Source organism: Manacus vitellinus, unplaced genomic scaffold, assembly GCF_001715985.3.
Source record: "Manacus vitellinus isolate BGI_N305 unplaced genomic scaffold, ASM171598v3 scaffold_15_pilon, whole genome shotgun sequence".
Classification (NCBI taxonomy): Eukaryota; Metazoa; Chordata; class Aves; order Passeriformes; family Pipridae; genus Manacus; species Manacus vitellinus.
Genome location: NW_021939122.1, coordinates 13,223,026 through 13,245,080, shown reverse-complemented (window position 1 = coordinate 13,245,080; position 22,055 = coordinate 13,223,026). Strand labels below are relative to the sequence as shown.

The following is a 22,055-nucleotide window of genomic DNA, read 5'->3' as shown; positions in this document are numbered from 1 at the left end:
TACAGCCCTCCAATTTTGCACATGAACTCCCCAACTTGAGCAATAAACACTGAACATTAAACATGCAAAAAGTTTTTTACTGTTGACAATATGTGAAAGAAGCAGAGGCTGTCCTTTGAAAACTGTCAGTCAGGAGAGTATGACAGCATTAAATCCCTGTAGACATTATCTGAAAAATAAAGCTTTCACGCACTCAGCTTGGGGTTTGGAAGGAAAGGTGAGGTTCTGGAGGGTTTTTTACAACAGATGCTTTTGATTCCATGTTTAACTTTTTATAGAAAAAAATACTTGATGTTTACACTAATAATGCTACAGTTTCCATTTCTGCAATAACCTGAATGCAGTGATTTACACATCCCTCAAGTGAATGAACACTGCCATCTCTATATTGCCAATGAGAAAAACACAGAAACCTCAGTCTTATTCTTGAGCTTTGCCCCCACCTGAAGAGTCTCATCAGTCTATACCAACTGCCAGACTCCAGAGATGAGGCATTCAGACCCTATTTCCAGTGAATTTGCTTTAAACTTGAATAACTGCTGGAAATAGATGGACACTGAAATGTAAAGTTTTCCATGCTAAAGGTAGATCTTCGAGGTATTGTAAAGCATCCATATCTCCCTCATGGGGGACTTTGAAAGCACCTGTACAGGTGTCTGGCCTCCTGTACCCCAAAGAGGTTGACCTCTCTGTCCAACCACAAGGCAGGGGAATAATCACAGGGTCTTACAGATTGAAATATGGCTCAAGTCTGTTACAAGAAATTGATGCCAAGAAAGAAAAAAACAAAAACATATTTGCAATATTTGTTTTCAACAGACAGAAAGAAAAATATCAGCTCAATTCAATAAATACTCCATTTGACTCACTTTCTTTCTCACGTGAGCTCTGGTAAAATGACATCATGTGAGGAACATTGTCTACATTTTGTCTGCAAAAAGGCATCTGAAACCATCCCTAACCCATGAAACATTTTTTTTTTCTTCTAGATTATTGGTATTTTGATACAAACTAATCCAAAACTATTGAAAGCAAGCTTCCATTTAATGGAAACCACCATCACTCTGACTGTTGTATAAACAATGCCTTTTAAGTAAGAAACTATTAAAATATTGTCTGCCTAAAATCCATCTGTGTATCCACTGGAAAACCATACTTATACAAACAAATCTGAGTCAGATCTTAGCTACACTGTGTTAGGGATATCCAATGAATCCAGCAGATTTATTCTCAATTCACTGACCAAAAATCAGCTTTTAATCACACTGTGAACTGAATAACAAAAATCTGGGCAAAATTCATAGAGTAAATACAATTAAGTGTTCCAGAGTGAAGCATGTTCTTTGCAGATAAGATTAAAATAATTAGGTATACAATTTGGCAAAGCAAAGACTGGGGACCTGTTAGTAATCATTAGAATGTGAAAGGTCTAAAAGCTTGATTCAACTCCTGTTGGATTCAGTCAGAAAAAAAAAATATTCCTATTTACCTCTTCAAAATGGGTGCAAAAATTCAAACTAGAAAAAGGAAACATTATACCAAATGTCACTAAATTCCTGTAACTTGCAGAATCATCAGTAGTGCTGGTTGGAAATACTTCATCAGGATATCTAGATGGACAAAGAAATTGAAACATCACTTTCATATCAGAAAGAAAATTCAAGTTCGGGACAGCTCTGGCACTTAAGATGTGGAACTGTCTCCTAAAGAAAGTTACCAAAATGTCATTCCTTAAATGCAACAAAACATAATTGGCCATGTTAGACATATGCAGCAGAAAAAAGAGCCCAAACTTGCAGGGAAGAGGCTGTTCTCTGCAGAGGGATTTGTCAAATTGGCATCTCATTTGGGCCCTCCCTTAGCACACAGTACCAGACACACAAGCCCCAGAGCTCACTTGCAAGCCACAGCAATCAGCCACAGACACCACCATTCCTGTTATTTCAGCAAAGAGAATGGAATTGAGGGACATCTCACAATTTTGCTTCGTAAAAACAGACTCTGATGGAATAAAGTCATGTTTGCAGAATGTAAACAGAGATTTCATAGCACCAAGTCTTCATTTTTATCACAGTAGATAGCTCTCTCTTTTTAAAGAGAGCTCTAAGGAAAGATAACTGAAGGTTGTTAAGGCTTGCTGCATCTTTGGATTTATGATGGAAAACCATTTTTTTTCCTAAACTATTGCAACAAATGTTGCTAGGCAGAAAAAGCCAATAGAAACACTTGTAAATGCTCTATTGGGAGGCAGAAAGGTAGCAGGTGACAAATGCTGAACTGACCAGATGAGGTTTTAATTTTAAAACCCTATGAACAATATAACCAGTGTTTAATGGTAGGGAAAGAAAGAGAACTTTTTCCCCTTAAAGTATGGGGATCTGCAAGCCAATACAAATACATAGCGTGCCTTATTTTGAGCAATGTGCATCTCAGCACCGCATCTGAAAATACACGAGAGAAGTAAATAATATGGTTGCAAGGCTAAAATAAAATATCCTAGTCTAGGAAGATAAATTAAAATACATATACAAAGTGCAGAGCCATTTTCAAGTAACTAATAACATGAGGAAACACAAGCACGTTGTTCCAAAATGCGGAGCCATTTTTTTTTTGTACCAGAATGGTCAGACTAGCTAACACAGTGCCTCTAGAAAATAGTATTTCAGCTCCTGCAGCATAAAAGCTGCATGTTTTATCTGTACCCTCCTGTTCTTATACCCACAACAAATAAAATCATCCCACGTGAATCTACTGTTCACCACCTCCTATTTCAGAAGAACAAAGCCACGGAATTGACACATTATGATTTTGTTTCTCTGGAGCCAACAGGAGTTTTTGCAGAGGTAACAATCAAGAAGAAGCTGGGCATCTCACCCAATTTTCATGAGAGTACAATGTCTTTAACCCTACAGCTGCCCTTATCCCAAACAAGGCAGACAGGATCTTCACTCCAGGGTCTTATTGTAATGCTGATGTCTTGTCCTGAGCACCTGCCATTCAGTGTATTAAGCATCTTCATTCCTAGCTGGTGATGAGGAGTTAGGCCCACTTAGCACCATTTCCTGTTTGATAACAGCTCCCAGGTGATGTGAAGCCTGATGGAGGCTGCACCCAGTTTGCAGATGTACCCACATAGCACGGAGGCCAGCAGACAGTGCTGCAGTAATGGATCCCTATACTGATAGGTGCAAACAAACCTTGGCTCCTCTGTTCAGCCTTGGGACTGGCTGCATCCAAGGTCCCTGCAAGATAGAATCTTAATAACCTATCTTACAGCAGCATTGAACTGAAGTAAAGATTCTCCTTTCTCACAGCCAGATCCAAGATCCACTGAGAACTTGAGTCTCTGTCTGCACCCCTCCAGGAATACACTCATCAGCCACGAAGCCTTTGGCAGAGTTGAAAAGGAAGCAAAACCTTCTCAATCCTCAGTCTCAAGAAGAAAAATTCCCTGCTTTCAAGGGTCTTTTAAAGATCAAAAATGCAGCTCAGGAAGAAAAAAAAAAAAAAGAAAGAAAGAGAGATTCACATGAATGAGCCAATGCTTTATTTCATCCCCTTGAAATTTACGCCCTCAGCTCTTTTTGCAAATAATTACAATGCCATGAAAGGGGAAGTGAGGAACAAAAGAGCTCCAGGGCTTAGTTTTCATCATCAAGGAATCATGGCTGCAATTTGAAATTTCACAGGTGCTGAGGCTCTCGGATATGTAGCTAACCAGCCTGTCTTTCAGCATCACTGAATTTGGCCAACTCAGCCCAGAGTCCATTTGCTGCAGCATCAAAAATGAAATGCGGTTCTAACAGCAATGCAAATCAGATCACATAATTGAAAGACTGTAAGTATTAGTAAAGACTGAATATGTTCCCAGCCAAGAAGCAATACTTCAAACTACACTGTGGACTCAATGTAGAAATTATTGAGTAAGATTCTCTGGACTGCACTACACAATTAGATTATTATCATTACTTCTCTGTGCTTTAAATCTATGAATCTGAGGACATGCAGAGCTGCATTTCTATGAAGAGCACCCTCTGGAGACTTTCCTTCCCACATTATAAACCAGAACATGAGAAATTTGAGGACACTGAATTTGTTGCTGTGTGTGAAGAGAAACATCACCCAAACAAGAATCATTAGAGTGGAAAAACCTGCTCCATTATGAAAAACTTCTGGTATTTAATCAGGATGTGAGTACCTGGTTGGGGAAGTAGAGAGCCTTTCCATGCAGTCCACAAAAGCACAAAGGGCCAAAACCTGATAAATTAAGGTTAGACAAATATGGGTAGGAGGGTATTTTGTTCTATTTTGAGTGGGGTTTTTTTAAAAACAGGAAGGGCAATTGTTCCAGAAGACTGTACTAATGGATGAGGTCAATTCTTCATTACTGATAATTTTACAATCAAGATGAGATGTTTTCCCAAGAGTTTTGCTCTTGATCAAACAGATGTTAGTCTGAGGAATTAACATCTGCTTAGTGTCTATGACAAGTCATCTTCTTCTCCTTCATGGCCTTGCAGTGTCTGAGCATAATACTCCTTTCTGCCTTTATAACTTTGGAATTGTTTTAATAATTACACATCAATGAGTCACCAGTGACACAGTTATTACTTTACAGTTTCTGCCCATCGTTGCTTCTAGATAAAATTTTCTTTTTATTTAGGATTACACCAAGAGCATAATCCAGTATTTTCAAGAGATGTCTGCTCTGAGGAAGACTCTAGTGTCAAAAGATTCCTTCTCTAAAATTTATCTTCCCATTATACAATCCCACTCTGCATACAAGTAACTAATCTTTTGATAATTTTAATCCATGAAGCAGGGTGACTATTGGAAAGCAAAGCAACAGTCTGTTCCAGTGAACAAGGTCATAAGACTCTCTTTATGGTATGAGCTCTCCTATCCTACAACCATGAGCTAAGAAATCACTGTCAAAGTGTCCTTGTCTGTATTCACCACTTTTCCTAGAATTATATCTAATCATCCATTGCCTAGCTTTACAAACCAACAGCATTTTACCACAGCTTCATGTCTATTTAAGAAAGAGAAGCCAGATTCTGAGCTGCTCAAGACCCTTCACATTTCAAACACATCTTTTTGGTATTCCACCAGCTATTCAGCCAGCACACTGTTGGCTTCAACACAGTTGCTTTGATAGCACTTGCATATTTCCAGCTGATTTATGCCCTCTATTGTCTCCATCGTGTAATCACTTGTAGACAACATCAAAGAGCTGAGAGCAGAACTTCTCATGCTCTCAATCCATCAGACCCATGCATCCTATCAAACTGCACACCTGCAGTGCAATATTTTGCTTGTTGATGGGATCTAAACTGGAACTAATGCACTGCAGAAAGCACAGCCTCCATCTCAAGTTAACACTTATCACTGCACATTGTCCAATTTCCACACTGGCTTCATTATCCCATTTACATAATATTCTAATGGAGACATTTCAAGACAAGGTAGGATGGGTCACAAGATGCAAAAGAGTGCTGAATGCACTCAAGGAAAAATTATTCAACCTCTCAGCTCTTTTCATAGTTAGCTTCTAATATGATGCCTGTTGTGCTGCTTTTCCCAAGGGATGTGGGTAGAAGGCTCTCCCATCACTGGACTACAGAAACAGAGCTAAGTAAAAGTCATTAATGTTCTCCCTCTCTCCCAAAGGAATGACTAAACAGAACAAGACACTTACCTCAGAAGGTTGTCTAGAATGTACCTAAAGTCTTTTAAAAGCAATCCGTGCTCAGCTTTAAGGATATTTTTCCTAAAACCTGCCTTTGTACTGCTGCAGATTACTCCATAACTGGAGAATATACAATGGGAGAATGGGATGGAGGGAAATGATTGTGCTGTATATATTTGCATACTTATAGGACTATATATACTATAAGAACTAAGTGTCCAACTGGTTTTTTTCCTTAACTGAGCTGCTATAGCCTGGCACCTCTTTCCTAAAATTAGCTCCACTTATAGATGTTACCATAGTATTTGTTGCTATACCAAGGCACACTTCATAGGTGATGTCATTTGTCATACAGCAGAACACCAGAGCTATTTACCAGTCCCGAGTCTTGCACAATTCTTAAAGAACATCTGTCACCTCCAGAAGTACCCACACAGGCTATGCCTTATTGGAGGCTTTGAGAGGAAATCCCTGTCTGAGCTCTGCAGCACAGCATCTGCACCCAGGAGCCACAGCTCTGCCCTGACACCCAGCCCAGGCAGCAGCTCTTATGAGCTTCTCCTGAGGCACAGATTTCCACAGGACTGCCCCAGGGTTTGCTCTGGGGAATTTCTCAGGCCTTCTCATATATGAGGATATGTTTCCCTTCATTACTTTTACTTTTACAAGACCTGATCCAAAGTCTGGAAAAGTGCCTGGAAACACTTTGACTTCTTTAGATTCACAGAATAGTTTGGGTTGGAAGTGACTTTTAAAGGTCACCTAGTCAAACTCCCTCTGAATTTGGATCCTACATTAGTGACCTATGTCTAAATTAGGTTCCACTACCTATTTCCTCTGTCCAGATTAAATAACCATTGTACAATCCATAGCCATGCTCAGATTTTTCACATTTCTTCTACCAAGCTTCTGTTACCCTTCCAAGAAGCATTTGCAGCTCAGATAAATTTAATAGCAAGCAGGGAAATTTTATGAGTCTGGGCTGTTTTTTCTTGCGCTCACTTTCTACTACTTCTGGAATCAGATATATAAGCAACTAGGTTTTAGACAAATCTCTTTGCATTGGGCTAATTTTTGCAAAAGCTGGAGCCAGAGTTGACCTTCTGCCATGTTTTCTTCCTGTCCCTACTCCCAAGACCTTTTGCAGACTTTTGCCAAGAGCAAAGACAAAAGTTCAGACATACAGAAAGAAATCAATATTGTTCTGACTTCAATCTGCCCTGAAGTGTATTCTCAGGTTTCTGTTGCACAGATACAAAGCAGTTTTGAGGAAATAAACAGTTTATGAGATTCTAAACAGATTTTTTTCTGGATCCTCTACCCACAATGAAAAGTTGCAGAGAATAAGCACCAGGAGAGACAAAAAAGTTAAAAATGCATTCCATAATAATCACAACAGTGCATTTTCCCTTATCCTAAAGAGATAGAGGCTCCGGGCCAAATTCCAAAGGGGACTCAAGTACAACTCATGTTGAATTATGGAAGGGGAATCATGTACAACACTTTCACCTACACAAGTTTCTTAACTTTCACAGTATCTTGAACTCCCCTTACATCCCACCATATTGTCAACAGCTTTCCCATTTTATCTAGGTGTATGCAATTCCTTGTGGATTTGCATGCATTTCAGACCATATCTTAAACAGTCAAAACACAGAATTATAGAAGAGAAGCAACAAAGAGCAGAGACCAGCACATCAGCACTGATCACCTCTACTCCACACATTCATTTTCCATACAGAGACCTGGAAAATCTACTTCACACACTGGGCTATAGCCACCATCCCTGCTTGCGTGGGCCATGCATAACTGCACACCTTCCTGACCAGGAACAAACAACAGATGGTTTTAGAAGAGATGCATGTGCTGCCCACAGTCAAGCTGGGGAGAACCAAACACCAGCTAGAAATCCATGGCCATTGTGTGCAGCAGCCAGGCCTGCTCCCTCTGTGCTTTGAGCTACCACAAACAGCAAAGGCTCCACAGCTCTGAGAGTCTGAGAGAGCACAAAGCAATTAAAACATTCTGATTCACGAGATTAAGGTCACTTTATGCAATACTTCTGAAGGGAAATCCTTCAGAATTTAAAATCTTTTGGTGCCTCCCCATCTTGTTTACAACTTCCTTACCTTGAGAACTATCAATCACATGAAGAAAAATAAATGCAAGGAAAATAATACCTTATGCTCCAGCTGTTCTTTGAAAAGCTTCTAAGTCATCACGTTAACTGAAATTCATTGAAGTCATTAAATCCATTTTTCCCCCAAGCAAGCTCTCTCTCTGGACACCTCTACTGTTTGAAATGGCAAAGAGAGACAGTGATAGGACCTATTTATGCTTGTTTGAAGGTGAGTCTGCGTTATCTGATTTTAATTCCAATCCATCCATCACAATCAGGTACACAACACTGGTCCCTCAAACCACACATTCCCAGCAGCCTGACCACTGTGGTAGTGTCAAATTCCCTCTCTCCACTCACAAAGGCACCTTATGCTAAACTTTAAAGCACCACTTTCCAAGATCAATGATAATTGACTGATTAAGTATGCCTAATGCTGCCAGAATGTGAGCTGATTGTATAATGGTGCTAATTAGTAACTGCCAGCGCTCATTCCAATTATTAACCTTTAGGAATGTCATTTTTGAAGATAAGAGTTTGCAACACAGCTTACTGCAGCATTTGTAATGGTTTCTGTCACACAGGATGAGAGAGAACACAGTGACCAATGAAGCTGAAATAAACCATAAGAAAGGAGCGCTAGAAAAAAAGGATTCTACCTTTGCTTTCTGCAAGTGATAGAGACTGTAACAGTAAAAAGGTGGAACATCAGTACTAAAGGATTCAAGAATGCAGTTTTCCACAAGACATATCTCCTCAACAATGCCACTGCCAAACATGCCTCAGAAGCTTCCCAGCAGTGCAGGTACCAAACCAACTGCCTGATTTGCCGGATGGGCTTGTTTGCAGAGGGCCATGTCCAGTGATGCTTTGGAACCAGACAGACACAAGAAGAACAAGTTTGCTTCAAAGCACCACCTGTCTGCACAGCCACAACTCTGAGTCTTCTGATATCTTATGCAACAGAAGATATTTCATGATGAACCACATCATGTACCTTGCTTGGATCAGACATAGCCAATCAACTAAGTTAAACCACAGCCTACTTAAGTTCACCCTCATCTGTCCTCAAGCAAACCACATGCACCGTCGCTATTTAAAAGGAACACTTCCAAAACCAAAATATGGGCCTCTTATAAATCTCCTACCACTGTAACAGGGCCACGTTCTGTTACATAGCCAGACTTGTGCCCATCACTGTTAAAATGCCACAGGACAACAAACTCATACATACTTTTCAGGTGGTGTGACTAACACCCCTCAGCCCCTAAAATTAGGTAGCACTGATACAGATGACTCTCCAAGTCCTCAGAGAGGCAAATGGTCCACCACAATCTCACCCACCATATACTCTCTGAGAGAAAAAAAAACAAACCCAAAGCTCTTCTTGCTTTGTTTCCCATGCCTTGTACGAAATAGAAGACACTTGTGGGTACAAAGCTAAATGTTCTGTGTTAGCTCTGTATTCCTCATAGACATCCTTTTTACCTTTATTGGTTACAGATAATAGAACCAATGGGATTTTAATCTTCCATGGGACATTTACTCTCTGCTCTGCTAGAGGCACACTGAATGATGTACCATGGTCCACTGCTTATTCTGTAGCTTAACTACTCCATGGCAATATAACATTATATCTGAAATCTTACATTTTAACAGATGATCTTACTGCTTGATTTTCCTCAGCCACACTTACATCTGCAAGTAGCCCAAAGAAAGGACAAGGCCTCCTACATACTGGCTTTACAGAGACCTGTGTCTGGGGCACCTCATGGATGGATCACACTCTGCTGAAGTCCTCCAGGGAACTCATGCTTGATGCTGTATGTTGTGTGATCCTCCTGTTCCCACACCAAGACCTGTGTGGGTCTGTGGTATGTGACACTCCCTGTATGTGTGTGGGCTGCTCTTCATCAAGCTGTTTCCAACTTCTGCTCTGAACCTGTTTCTTGTTCTGCCCCCTCCAGGACCAATAATCAGCAACCAGGCTTCCTTCTTAAAACAAATCACTTCAATTTCTAACATTTCAGAGGAAGAGAAGCAAGAGGACCAAGGCTAAATGCATTTCTCTTTCCACAGGGCTAATTACTCCTTGTGAGCCTCAGACCCCCAAAAGGCTGGAACCCAGGTCCCAAGGATGGGTTGCCCTTTCTTTCTGCATACGTCTCCCTGGGTGGCTTTGGAACTTCCAGGACTTGTACAAAGGAGTGCCTTGCACTCCTGGCAGTAGTTACAGATAGCTGGAGACTGTTGCATTTTAAATGCATCAGAATTTGCCCAAGTTCATAGTGTGTCTCTCAACCCTGGGCAAAACCACTACCAGACTTTGGGGTAAGGCTTGGCAGTAATATCTGTATTAACAGCCCGAATATCTTGGACTGTTACCCGTCTCCTATTATCATCTTCCTCACAGATCCCCTGAGCTAGACTACAAGATCTATAAAACAATATGTAACAGTTCTGTTACACATGCCATATGATATTCTTAGATTTATCGTGGGGTAATATACCTGAATTATTCCAATTCAGCACAACATTTGCATCCCTGACTAGATCTGCAGGACACTGAATGCCCAGCTCCTGCATATAGCCTGCTGCTAGATTCAGGCTTCTGGACAGCAAGCTTCGGGGACAACTGGATATAAGGAACTACTAATATTTATGGAGTAAATTTTCTAAAGTAACTTCTCCTAAAGACCCAGAAACAAGCCCTAAAAATCTGGTTACAGAAAGGCCTCACTTACCCTTTACAGTTTTTATTCAGAGGCAGAAATCCTACATGTAAAAATGCCCTACCTTCCCATGATCTAGTAGTTTACAGGAGCTTTCATTTTCACTTGGTCAGGCATACACTGCAAAAGAACTGGCTGACAGATTTTACAGATGAAGCACATGTGGTAAGTAAATAAATCAAAGGCTGCCTTCCAGGCTGGGGGAATGTAGCCCTTTGTAAATATTATTTGGAGAAATGACCACTTGATACAGGCCCTTATTAACTACATAAGAAGCCTAATGAATACACTACAGAGATAATGAGAGAGACAGATCAGACTAAAAGAAAGATAGAAGGATTTCTTGGATGTTTTTTAACAACACTTCTCCATCCTTGAGATTATTTACAGACATTATAAAATGGCAGTGCACATGGGGAAAAAAACCCAAAATACCAAACCAAAAACAAAACCACCACAACATAATAAAACATCAGTATAAACAGACACATTCCATGTTAAAGTACTAAATTCTACAAGCCACTGTACAAAGCATCAAAGATTTATGATTTGGTTTGAAGCCAAATTGGAAAGAACAGAAAAGTCAAAGGAGGAGGGAGATGGGAAGAGAAAGGAAAAGAACAGCTCAGTAAAAGAGAAAAAAATCATGTAAACTGATGCAAAACCTAGCTTTAGTGTGGACAGGAATATTGCATCCTGCAGCAAGCATGAGGTGGCACCAAAAGAGAAACTGTTCAGTGCAAGAACCTGGTGGTTCCTTACACAGACCTGACTGCCTGGAGAGTACGTGGCAGTACCTATCTGTCTCTGCCTAACTGATCAGAGGCCAGGGAACATTCTGAGCCAGAGATGTAATACAGTCCTTGACAGATATTGGTTCTGACTCTAGGAACTCATCTGAACTCCACATGAACCCATATGAACTTTACCTGTTCACACAGGTGAAATACTCATGCAATGAGATCCACAGATTAAGTACATATTGTCCTAAGAACCAAAGTCTTCTATTTGCTCTGAACCTTTGTCCAATGCTCCTTTATTCCTCATGGAATCACAGAATTGTTGAGGTTGGAAGGAAACTCTGAAGCTCATCTGATCCAACCTCAGCCTTTCCTCGTAGCAGAGATGCTCCACCCCCTTTCTTTAGCGAAGGCCCTCTCCACACCATGTATTTTCGTAAGATTTTTACCTCACTCTGTTCTGGGCATCTCTTTTCAGGTTTTCCCAATCCTACTAGATCAGATCTAGTATGGAAGTTCTTATGCAATTTATTAAGGAAGTTTTATTTTGCAATTATCTATTTGCATATTTATAAGTTAATGTAATGTGTGGTTTTCATTAATATTGGCACATATCCACGTTGAACGCATCCGCTGCTGATCTGTGCCAACCAAACTCCTCTGCACAGCAAAGAGTGATCAGAAAAAGACATTAGTAAGGCCAAACCAAATTCATCTCTACATGTGGCTTCCTGCAAAAAGTTTTGCAGTCGGCATCCAAATCTAATTAGAATGTAAGATGAGATAATGAAAGGAGCAGCTCTCTAGTGAGAGCAATGGAATTGCTGCTCCAAATGATAACAAAGAGATGAAATAGCCAATTCCTGTTAACAGGTGCAGCTCTGCTGATGCAGCAAAAGTCACAACACACCACAGGATCTGCAGCAGGTTCTTGGCTACAAACTGCCTCCTGAGCGCTGCTTTGCTACTCTCTAAACAAGCAAGTGTAGCACTACAAAGACACTTTACCTGCTAACCCTGACAAGACAATTTCATAGGTCAGTAAGGCTTCAAAAGCACATGATCTCTGACCTTCTCTACCAAATTCCCAGGACTAAATGACCAGGAAATGACCAGAGCTCAAAATTCATTTTTGAGAAGAAAAGATGTCTTCCCTTCTTGAGGAGCTCACAGTCAAAGAAATTCATCAACAAGGACAGAAAAACTATATTAAATATAGCCCAAATAAGCTGAGAAAACAGGGGCAAGCACATTCTTGCAGCTCCCTAGAACACTTTATTTTTTTCCTAAACAAATTGCATTAATTCACACTGAGATCCTCATGATTATATCAATACCAGAAATATTGTTTGGCATTAAATTCCCTATTTTATCATCTAGTTTTCTGGAATGGAACGACTAGAGATCTGGACAGGTTTAAGTTTCCATTGATGCAGTTGAGTACCTGAAAGGACTGGCTCAAAAATTAAATTATGCCAAAGATTTTTTTTATTGGTTTGGTTTGGTTTTGTTTATTGTGGGTTTTTTAAAACTACAGTTTCAAAGACTACTTTTAGTCCAATAAAATAACTTTACTTAAAAAATGTGATAGCATCCAAGGCAGACACCAGTTGACCAACTGAGAGAGAGCCCATCTGTAACCGAAGACTCAAAACCCGTGGTTGAATCAGGTGGCCAAAATAGTCACATCAAAAATTTGTATTTTGTAATTGCCTGCTTCTCTGCCACAGAATATTCTAGGGAAAGTATATGGAAGAGATAAAAGAAAGTATGATTTCTTCCCATGGTCTCTCACACAGTTCTCTTGACTTAGAGACCTCCAAGTCCCAAAACCACTAAAATGCTGTGGCATATCATGTCTCCAGCATAACTCCAGCTATTCCATTAGAATACCTAAAGTATGAATAGCTCAGTGCTGACAAACAGGTAACAAAAAATAGAAGATGTTTCTGCAACTCTGATCCAAAGGCGGTAGACCTGCCTCTTCCTCCAATGTTACATCAAAAAATAAAGAATGTAAGCCATCGGCTACTGCCACACTATCACGTATTCCAGCCACCAGCAGAAATATCCTCCATTAATTCACTGAATCTGCTTCTGAAATCCATTTACACTTTTATTATTTCTGCCTCACAACATCCTGTAGCAATGAGTTACACAATTTAATTACTTGAGGAATAAAAAAGCACTTCTCTTTATTCAGAGCAAGGGCTTGAACTTGGATCTTCACACATAAGATTAGAACCAGTCTCTCCCTGGAGAGATTTTCAGTCTCTCCTGTTGGAGCTCTTTTGCAGAGTATAAATAATTCAAGAGTTACAAGGGAGGGAGGAAAATAAGGATGGCTGGACATATTACCTGAACCATGGAAAATTAAAACAAAACACAGCATATTTTTTCTCTCTCTACATTTTGTATGGAATTCCACCTTTGTCCCAAAAACATTCCCTCAAGAAGTTAGGAGTTTGATAAATTACCTTTTCTTCTTGCTTCCCTGTCTCCAGCCAGAAAATAAGATGTATGCAAAAATTGCCATTATTTTTATTAAAATAAAATTAAATATAAATAGAAGCATTCCAATAACCCAGTTATCTATGTGATCAAAGCATACATACAATCACAGGACCTTTCTAGACCTATTCAATGAGCACATTCCTCTCACAAACATATTTGCAGCATCCACTGTCAGCGACCAGTACAGTCCTCCCACAGCCACATGTTTGAAGGTCAAAAACTTCAGCAAAGCAGCTCCACTTTCAAGCTGCAAAAGATGTGTGAACGGAGCACAGGGAGGGGATGTGTAGCACATGTTGAACAGTGAGTTACATGCACACATAAATGTGAACCTCTGTGCCACCACCACACAGCACCCTCACCAAATCGAGATTCTGGGGCAGAATGTAGCCAAAGCCAAGACCTACCTCTGTCTTCAGAAATTCACAGATATCAATAAAGCACTCTGAATATGTTTATATTTTTTGAATTAACAGGCTAGCTAAAACACTATTACAGTCTGAAGCTCTGTTTTTATTCATTCTCTCCAATTCAGCAGGAATTCCACCAAGGAATAAGGATGAGCAGATGGAGGGGGAAGCACATTAATAAATCATAAGTGTCATTAAAATTTGTAAACTAATATCTTCTGGGAAGTTTGGCAATTAGTCTCAGAGCTTTCTTGGCAAACAAAAAATTAATAAATCCAAAAAGCCCCCTGTGTAATGACATCCCCGCCCCCCCCGAAAGGTCATTGATGAAGCAATTAAGAGACACAACAAATGGACCAGCCAGAAGGCTGGTTCACGAAAGACAAATGAGCTGCATGAAACAAGATGAATAAGACATCTTAATAAGCAAAGGTGGAACATCAATCCACACACCATCCCAAGACACATACAAAGGCGTTTAGACTCGCATTTGCTCAGCTATGCTTTTCACATGATTTTGCATCGTGCCCCTTGGTCTCCACCATCTCTGAGGAAACATTAATGTGATTACTCATTAAAGCAAAGAACCATCAGAAAGCAAAACTGTGAACATTACTATTCCCTTGTTGGAAAATCCTGTGGGACAAAACAGGACTAGGGAAGCATCATGAAGAAAACAAATGAAACTTCTCTCCAGAAGTTAGTCTTACAGCAAAACAAAGAATTAAATAATGAAGTCTTATTTTTATTACCGAGTTTACCTAACTCTAAAACATAGCCCTAAATTTAAGATAAGCCTAATATTTTTCATTGTTGGTTCCCAAAACAGACATTTAAAACAATTTTAACTCACGTAATCCCTTTGTTGCAATGACAGCATCTCCTTCTAGTTTGAACTGCAAAGAATGTATGCTTTGGACACTACCTGGGACTGTCTGGGACATTTGAGAAGGGCTAAGCCTATGGTTCATTCTATTCAGCTCCTTGAATATTGTTTTTTTTTAAATTACCATGTATCCTCACGTTCAGGCACACACAGTCCAAGCAAATCTGAAGAACCCCTTCTATACATTTCCTGATGTCTACAATGAAAGATTTGTTTAGATCACATTATAAAACAAATGCCCTCAATCCTCATTTGGCAGCAGATAGCTCAGGCATGGGCCAACATGCACCTACTGTGCATCTCCCAAAGAGTTCAAGTGTGGCTCCCATGCCAAGATGACTTCTATGGCATCTATGACTGAGAGCCAGGCTGTGCTGAGACAGGGTACACTGGATCACCCACTTTGGGGAAATAACTAATAATCAAGAGTACTGGAGATTAAAAATTGCATTATTCTAGGATGTTGTTGAATGTGTACCCTAATTGCAACTCAGGATGCTGAGAGTCTTGAGCAACAATTCTCATCTCACACTGTGGTCATCTGCTGCAGTTCCCCATTCCCTTAGTTCTTCAGCAAACTGCACCTAACAGCTCTCAGCCACAAAGATTTTCACAGGTGGTTCCCATACCCTGAAAAAGCTAACCATCCTCAAGCTGGGCTATTTATACTTTAACAAACAGCAACAGTGGAGATGCAAAACTTTTGGGTACCCTGGTTTTCAAATCCAAAAGAGGTCAGGGACATGCTTGCACACACACCTGGCTCCTTCCCTCCATGCCCTGATGGCTGACTGCAGATACAAGAAACTCTTCTCCTCCTCAGCACAGGATTTCTGTACCTTGCAATATTATTAAAAAGTGCCAAATAAGTTGCAATAATGTGAAGCATGACTACTTTGAAAATCAGCTCCATTAATTTTATGCCTGCATACAATCATCCAGAAAATAGCATGTATCTAAGATGCACGTTGTCAGCATAAAAGTGGAAAATTATAAATGTAATCAAATTTGACAATACTGCAGGGAGATGTCGGCTGCTCATGGTGTCTCTCTAGAGACTGCATCTCAATATAGCAAACTCCAGAAAAACTACAATGCCTCAGTGGTGACTGAGCAGTCACTTGCCATAAGCAAGAGGTTGTGGCACAAACCAGAAGTTGCCATTCTTAGCAGCACAGTCTAAACAATGTATTGCCACTGGGAAAGAAACACTCTTAAGAAAGCTCTGGCTTTGCCATGACCTATTTCAGGTTTAGCTTGTTTCACGGAGAATTATATGGAAATTTGAGTCAGGCTTACTCAATCTCCTGATCCCTGACTTCTTACCACTCTTAGAGGCTGCAACATTTGGAGCATGCAGACTAAGCCCCAGTTCCTCAAGGGAAAACCTGGCACTTCACACCGCATTCACCTTTTCACACCTATGGAGCAGCCCTATCTGAAGCCAGCTCCAGGTGCCACACACCAACCCAGAGCACAGGAATCAGTAAAAGCTGTGAAATTTGCAAAAGCAACAAATGCTAGAGGCACACTGAAACATGCTGAGGGTCTCTGGAGATCGTGGGAGGCTTAAGAGGCAAGGCCATAGGAGGAAAAAGCTTAAAGCCCTTTGGTAATTCAGAGGTGAATGAAAGAGCAATGCACAACATAAAGCAGCTTGCAAGCAAGCTGAGGAGTTTTACTCCTCTCTGCTCCAATGCAGCTGCTGTATTTTGCAGCTGTCTCTATTAAAAAGCTGAAAAGGTGTTTTTTTCCTAACTCAACATAGAGACTAAGACAATAGCCTAACCTCTTTAGGCATAGCAGCCACAAGCTGCCACAAAAAAAAGCTTAGGGATTTTTGACTCCTGACATGGAAACATAATTTCTTGGTTAATAAACAAGAAAACAAGAAGGAATATATGTAAAAATTCCTTCATCACCATTTTAGCCTCTTAAACAGAAGGAGTCAGTCACAGTTTTTGAGTATGGGTTAATGCGTGGGCCGGCATTATGTACCATCAGATAATTTAGCTGGGACCATGACCAGAGGAGGGGAACTCCAGGAGACCCATCAGAGCTGGGTAAAATGGTAGCAGGGACTCAGAGCTGACACATGCAAGTGCTTGCACTTTGGAAGAAAATCTGAACTGCTCCCCACTGCCCAATTAGCTGATGTGTTGCAGTCACGGTTATCATATTGATCATAAACACCACCCTGCTAACTTGTGCTTCTCCTGTCTGCTGGGTCGCCTGGTTGTCTCCTTGTCTTCATCTGAGATTGAAAGCTCCCTTGAGAGGGAAGCTGTCTTTTTAGCTACTGCAATCCAAATAAATAAAATAAATGAATACAATCTTGGATACTAAAAAAGGATACAGTTGGATACAGTTATTTTAGCAGAAAGAAATTGCTCAACCCACAGTGGCTGAAACAGCTGAAAACATTTTAAATATTACAATAGCAACTTTAAATACTTGTCAGAATGTCATGTTCACAAAATCCCATCTCAGCAGTGTACAGCTAAAACAGGAGACAGGATGAGAAATAAGGGAGGAAGCATTCTTCCTTTGCTTGTAAAATCTGTGAAATCCATAAGGCCTGCAGAATAAGAAAAGGAGCTCAATACATTCCTCCTGATTATTCCCTCTCACAACACAAGAAGAAAACAACTGGACAGCACTAAGTTTAACTAATGGACTTGCTGCCTGCGATACAACTTCCAGAACACCCCATATAACCTTTCTGAACACAACATACACCTGAACCCAAATACCAAGATGGTATTTGGAGATTGCATTGCACTCTGCTCTATCTTAGCATCCTCTGAAGCACTGTCATGTGATTAATTGCTCTCTGCCACAAAAGCCACTCCTCACTTGTGGAAGCAACTGTATTTGCCAAGTGTTCAGAATAGATGTCATATAGCACTACTGCTCAGATGGGTAGGGCTCCTGGTTAGCAGAAGGGATCAGTCATATTTCCAGAAATCAGGACGAAAAAAAGCAAAAAATCCTCTCTTTGAAATGTCCAGATCTCCTTCTGATAATTACCTGAAGTTACATTCAGTTTGTGACCCATCAGATCTGGGGTCTCAGAGAGAGCTTTGAGTCTACAAAAAGTAACAGGAAAGCAAACCTATTGGCAGGAGGCTTACATTCACTCTGCAAAGACAAATCCTCCTTTTGAAAATTTCACGGTCTCAAAAATTAAAGGAAAATATTGAAAAGCAGCAATTTAAGTAATGCAAAGATTCAGGGGCCTCAATGTGCAAATAGAACAGAAAATCCTGAGAAAAGGAGTATTTCTCTGGCTTATTTCTTCCACTTAGTATCTATTTGCATTTCCACTATGTCCTTTCCAAAAAAACCCACAGCTGCTCCCTAAGATTTCACACTCCCCTGTGAAGTGCAACATGACTTAATCCTGAATTTTCCAAGGGGCAAACTAAGGTTTAGAGTCCAGGAACTCTACCTACTAGCTCTTACCCTGACCTTTCCTCCCAGACCTTGGAAAAGAATCTGGGAGGTTCTGACTTCCCAACATCTCTGAGTCTCCAAGCCCCACAGTGGCCTCTATTTCACTGCAGAAAAGATTCAGAAGTGTTCCAGAACACACTGAAACACTCTCACAAAGCAGTGTGTTTCCCCAGCTGACCAAGCGCTGGATGTTTCCCATTGTACTGATGATGAATTACACTTCCATCACCTGGGAAAACTCCAAAACGATGCTGCTATTACCTTTCTGCAAAGCCCAGGTGATGCTACAAGCTCAGTATTAGGACTTGATTTGCCTTTTTGTTACATTATTTATGCAGAGCAGATTGGTTGGCAATTACGTTTAAAGTACAAACACAGTGCCATTTGTACTCGCTAGGTAAAGAGGCAAAAGTTTTTAAAGCTTTAATACGTTGAAAAGTACCAGGGTAAGTGGAAATGACTGTTCTCTCTTATTAGCTGCATGGTTATTTATACTTTTGCAGATTACCGTGGTACAGCGCAATTAGGCTTTTTAAGTACTGTTCAAAATGAGAAGTTTCAAGAGCTCTACTGAGCAATTAACCCTTAAATACATGTACAAGAACAAATCTGCTCCAAGCAGGGGCTTTTAAATTAGCTGGGAAGAAAGAAGTACAAGACACCATCTGCTAAAAAGCTTCTGTGCAGCCACACCTGAGCAGTGGCTACAATGCATTGACAGTTCCACCAACTACACTTTGAGCAGGTTTCATAATAGCTCTAATACACCAGCTAAATGTGAAACAAGGCACTTGGTCTCATCAGTCCCTAGCTATTTTTGTTTGTTTGTTTGTTTGTGGTTTGGGTTTGTTTGTTTGTGGGGGTTTTTTTGTCTTGTGGGTAAAAATCACCTGGTAACAATTCTGTTCAAGGCATACCCTTTTCACACCACAGGCAGGATGAAACAATTTGGTGATTTCAAATGTCAAGGAACTGACCTATTTATAGGGGTGAGTTTGGGGGCTGAGGGGATTTTAGTTTCTTCTTTATTTAAATGCAGACACATACTTACAAACACACACTCTGTCCAGTAGCATGCTTCCCCAGGTTAGGACAGTCCATTGCTCACACCAGGGGAACATGGGAGGTACAAGACATCATCCAAGTACCTCCACAGCAGACAGCAGAAAAGTCACCAGCATCTAACTGTGATATCTCTAGTCCTTTAGCAGCTACTGTGCTTATAGCCCAAGGCAATGCAGATTCACTACCAAATGACCATCTCAGGTCACAGGGCTGAGGAACAGCTAAGATTATCTCATGCACTGTGCTGTGCACCTCCTCAGACACTGTTCTAGCAAGCATGTACCATCTGTAGAGCTTGTTCTCATTGTCAGTCTCACAGCGGAGACTCTCAGGAATGAAGAGATTTGTGTAAGGACACTCAGCAGTGAGAATGAAACCAAGTTGTTCTATGTGCCAGGGAAATGCCATTACATCATGAAACCCTCTTGTTCTTCATTAAAGAAATGTGTTCTTAACCATATATCTCTCTTCTAAAAAGTAACTGCAGTTATCTCAGATTCTATCCCAACTCCTCCTCAGATGAACTCAGATACACCCCCCATGCCCACCCCTCCACCTAGCCCCCAGTTTTACAAGAGACACAGTGCAACCCTTCCATGCCAGTTACTATGATTCCTACGATCCACATACCTCCACAGTGAACTCTCCGTAACACTCCCCAGGTTGAAGTCGTAGAGCTTTGTCAGAATGAGAATCACCTACAGAGGGGAATGGGAGGGAGGGGGAGAAAGGGAAAAGAGAAAAAAAAGTTTTCCTTTAGATTTTGTAAGAATCACCCAAAGGAGAGCTTAGCATTTATCCATTAAAGTTTTGGTATTATAGGATAAAGTCAAGTTTAAAAAATAAAAAGGAAAATCATTAGTTTAATGCATCATGTAACCACTAGTATTTATTTTAATCTCAAAATGTTTTGCATTTGAAATAAAACATGCCAATAGGAATTACTCAGAATTTGTGAGCTGATCTCTCTGCAACTACAGTTATTCAAAGTCAGGGATAGAATCAGATGCGCCCTTGTGAATTCAACAGTCCAATCCAAAAGTAGAGTCAACCTGTCCTGTCTCTCAAAATGCTACCACTAATTCTCTTCCTGCTCCCACAGCAGTGGGACCAACCACCCCTTTCACTTGGGTTTCCCAGCTGAGAAGCTGCTGGGTGAAGAGTTTAAAGCTTTGCAGAAAAATGCTAAAGGATTAATCAATATCCCAGCTGCTGCAGCAGTCAGGTACTGTCAGCATAATACCAGGAAAAAAACTGTTCAAATTGTGAGGGACCTTGGCATGTGACTATGCAGTCAGCACCCAACTTAATGGCTTTAGAATAGATGTTCCAAGCATTCCTCTCTCTACTGGATTCATTTTCATCATCCCCAATTGCATTTTTCCCTTTATTTCCCCACGCAGAGACCTTTAGGAGGATAAAAGTCCAGCTGCTTCCAGCAGGGTGTGAAAAGAAACCTGCCAGGCAGTTTTGAGTCAGCATATGCAAGTCCATGTCAGCCTAAACCATGGGGAAATAAGGCTAATATTCATTTTATTGCAACTTAAACCCTGCACACACCTTCCCATAAAAAGGGGGAAAAGACAGCTGCAAGCTGCAGCAACCAAGTGTGGGAAGCAGGGCAGCCTTCTCCCAGCTAACACCTGATGGGAGTGACATTTTTAGGATGTTCCCTATATTCCCACGGCACTCAAACAGGACTCCTCTCAAGAGTCTCTAGAAAGTCATGCACCACAGCACAAGCCCTGCACTGCCTGAAATTACACCCTTCTTATTGTTCACAGCTGTGGTAAGGTTTCATAAAGTTAGTTTTCCCATTTCAGAGAATCACACTGATGACAACTGAGTTCAGCAGACCCTGGATCTGTCCCTAAACATAGTAAATAAAATCTCTGTGTCCTGGTCAAATTTCAACAGAGTAATTCTACCTTAAATTGCAACTACAACTAAAGGCAGCATCCATATTCTCCCAGCCCTTTGTGTGTCTCTCCCCAGATATCCTATGCCCTATATTTTTGAGGATGTCACTTATCTATTATAAACCTTGCAAATCAGCTTTACAGAAGTGGGTTGAATCCTACTCAGCTCCTGGGTATATATTCATAGTAAAAGCATGTTTAGTATGACTTTTCTGGATTTTTGCCCAGGATGACAGACTAACATCCATCTCTGCTTGTTAATGCACAGGAAGCAAATGTGTGAGCATCCCTTTGCAATATCTCACAAAGGGTTTCAGGAAATAGCAGGAGTTGCCTGAGGCAGTAGTAACACAGAATACAGCCACCTTCAGCAACCTGTCCATAAAATCACTCACCAAGCAGACTCAGGCCAGGTAACATTCTTGCACCACAACCCCAGGTGGCTCCCACTCTGTCCCCACTTGCTTTGGAGACAAGGCACTCCAGATTCAATAAACACAACTCTTGCACTGGTTTGGGAGTTTG

General features: G+C 40.7%; 1 protein-coding gene across 1 annotated transcript in view; it reads right to left on the bottom strand.

Annotated features, from left to right (window-relative positions):
* SORCS3 (sortilin related VPS10 domain containing receptor 3) overlaps nt 1–21,778 on the bottom strand; it is a 196,618-nt gene extending 174,840 nt beyond the window's left edge. Inside the window, exons 1-2 of the mRNA XM_029958577.1 lie at nt 21,773–21,778; nt 20,242–20,309 (exon numbers count right to left, since the gene is read on the bottom strand). Coding sequence (XP_029814437.1) covers nt 20,242–20,309; nt 21,773–21,778 — 74 coding nt within the window. The remainder of the gene's footprint in view (nt 1–20,241; nt 20,310–21,772) is intronic.
* Nucleotides 21,779–22,055: the final 277 nt, after the last annotated feature.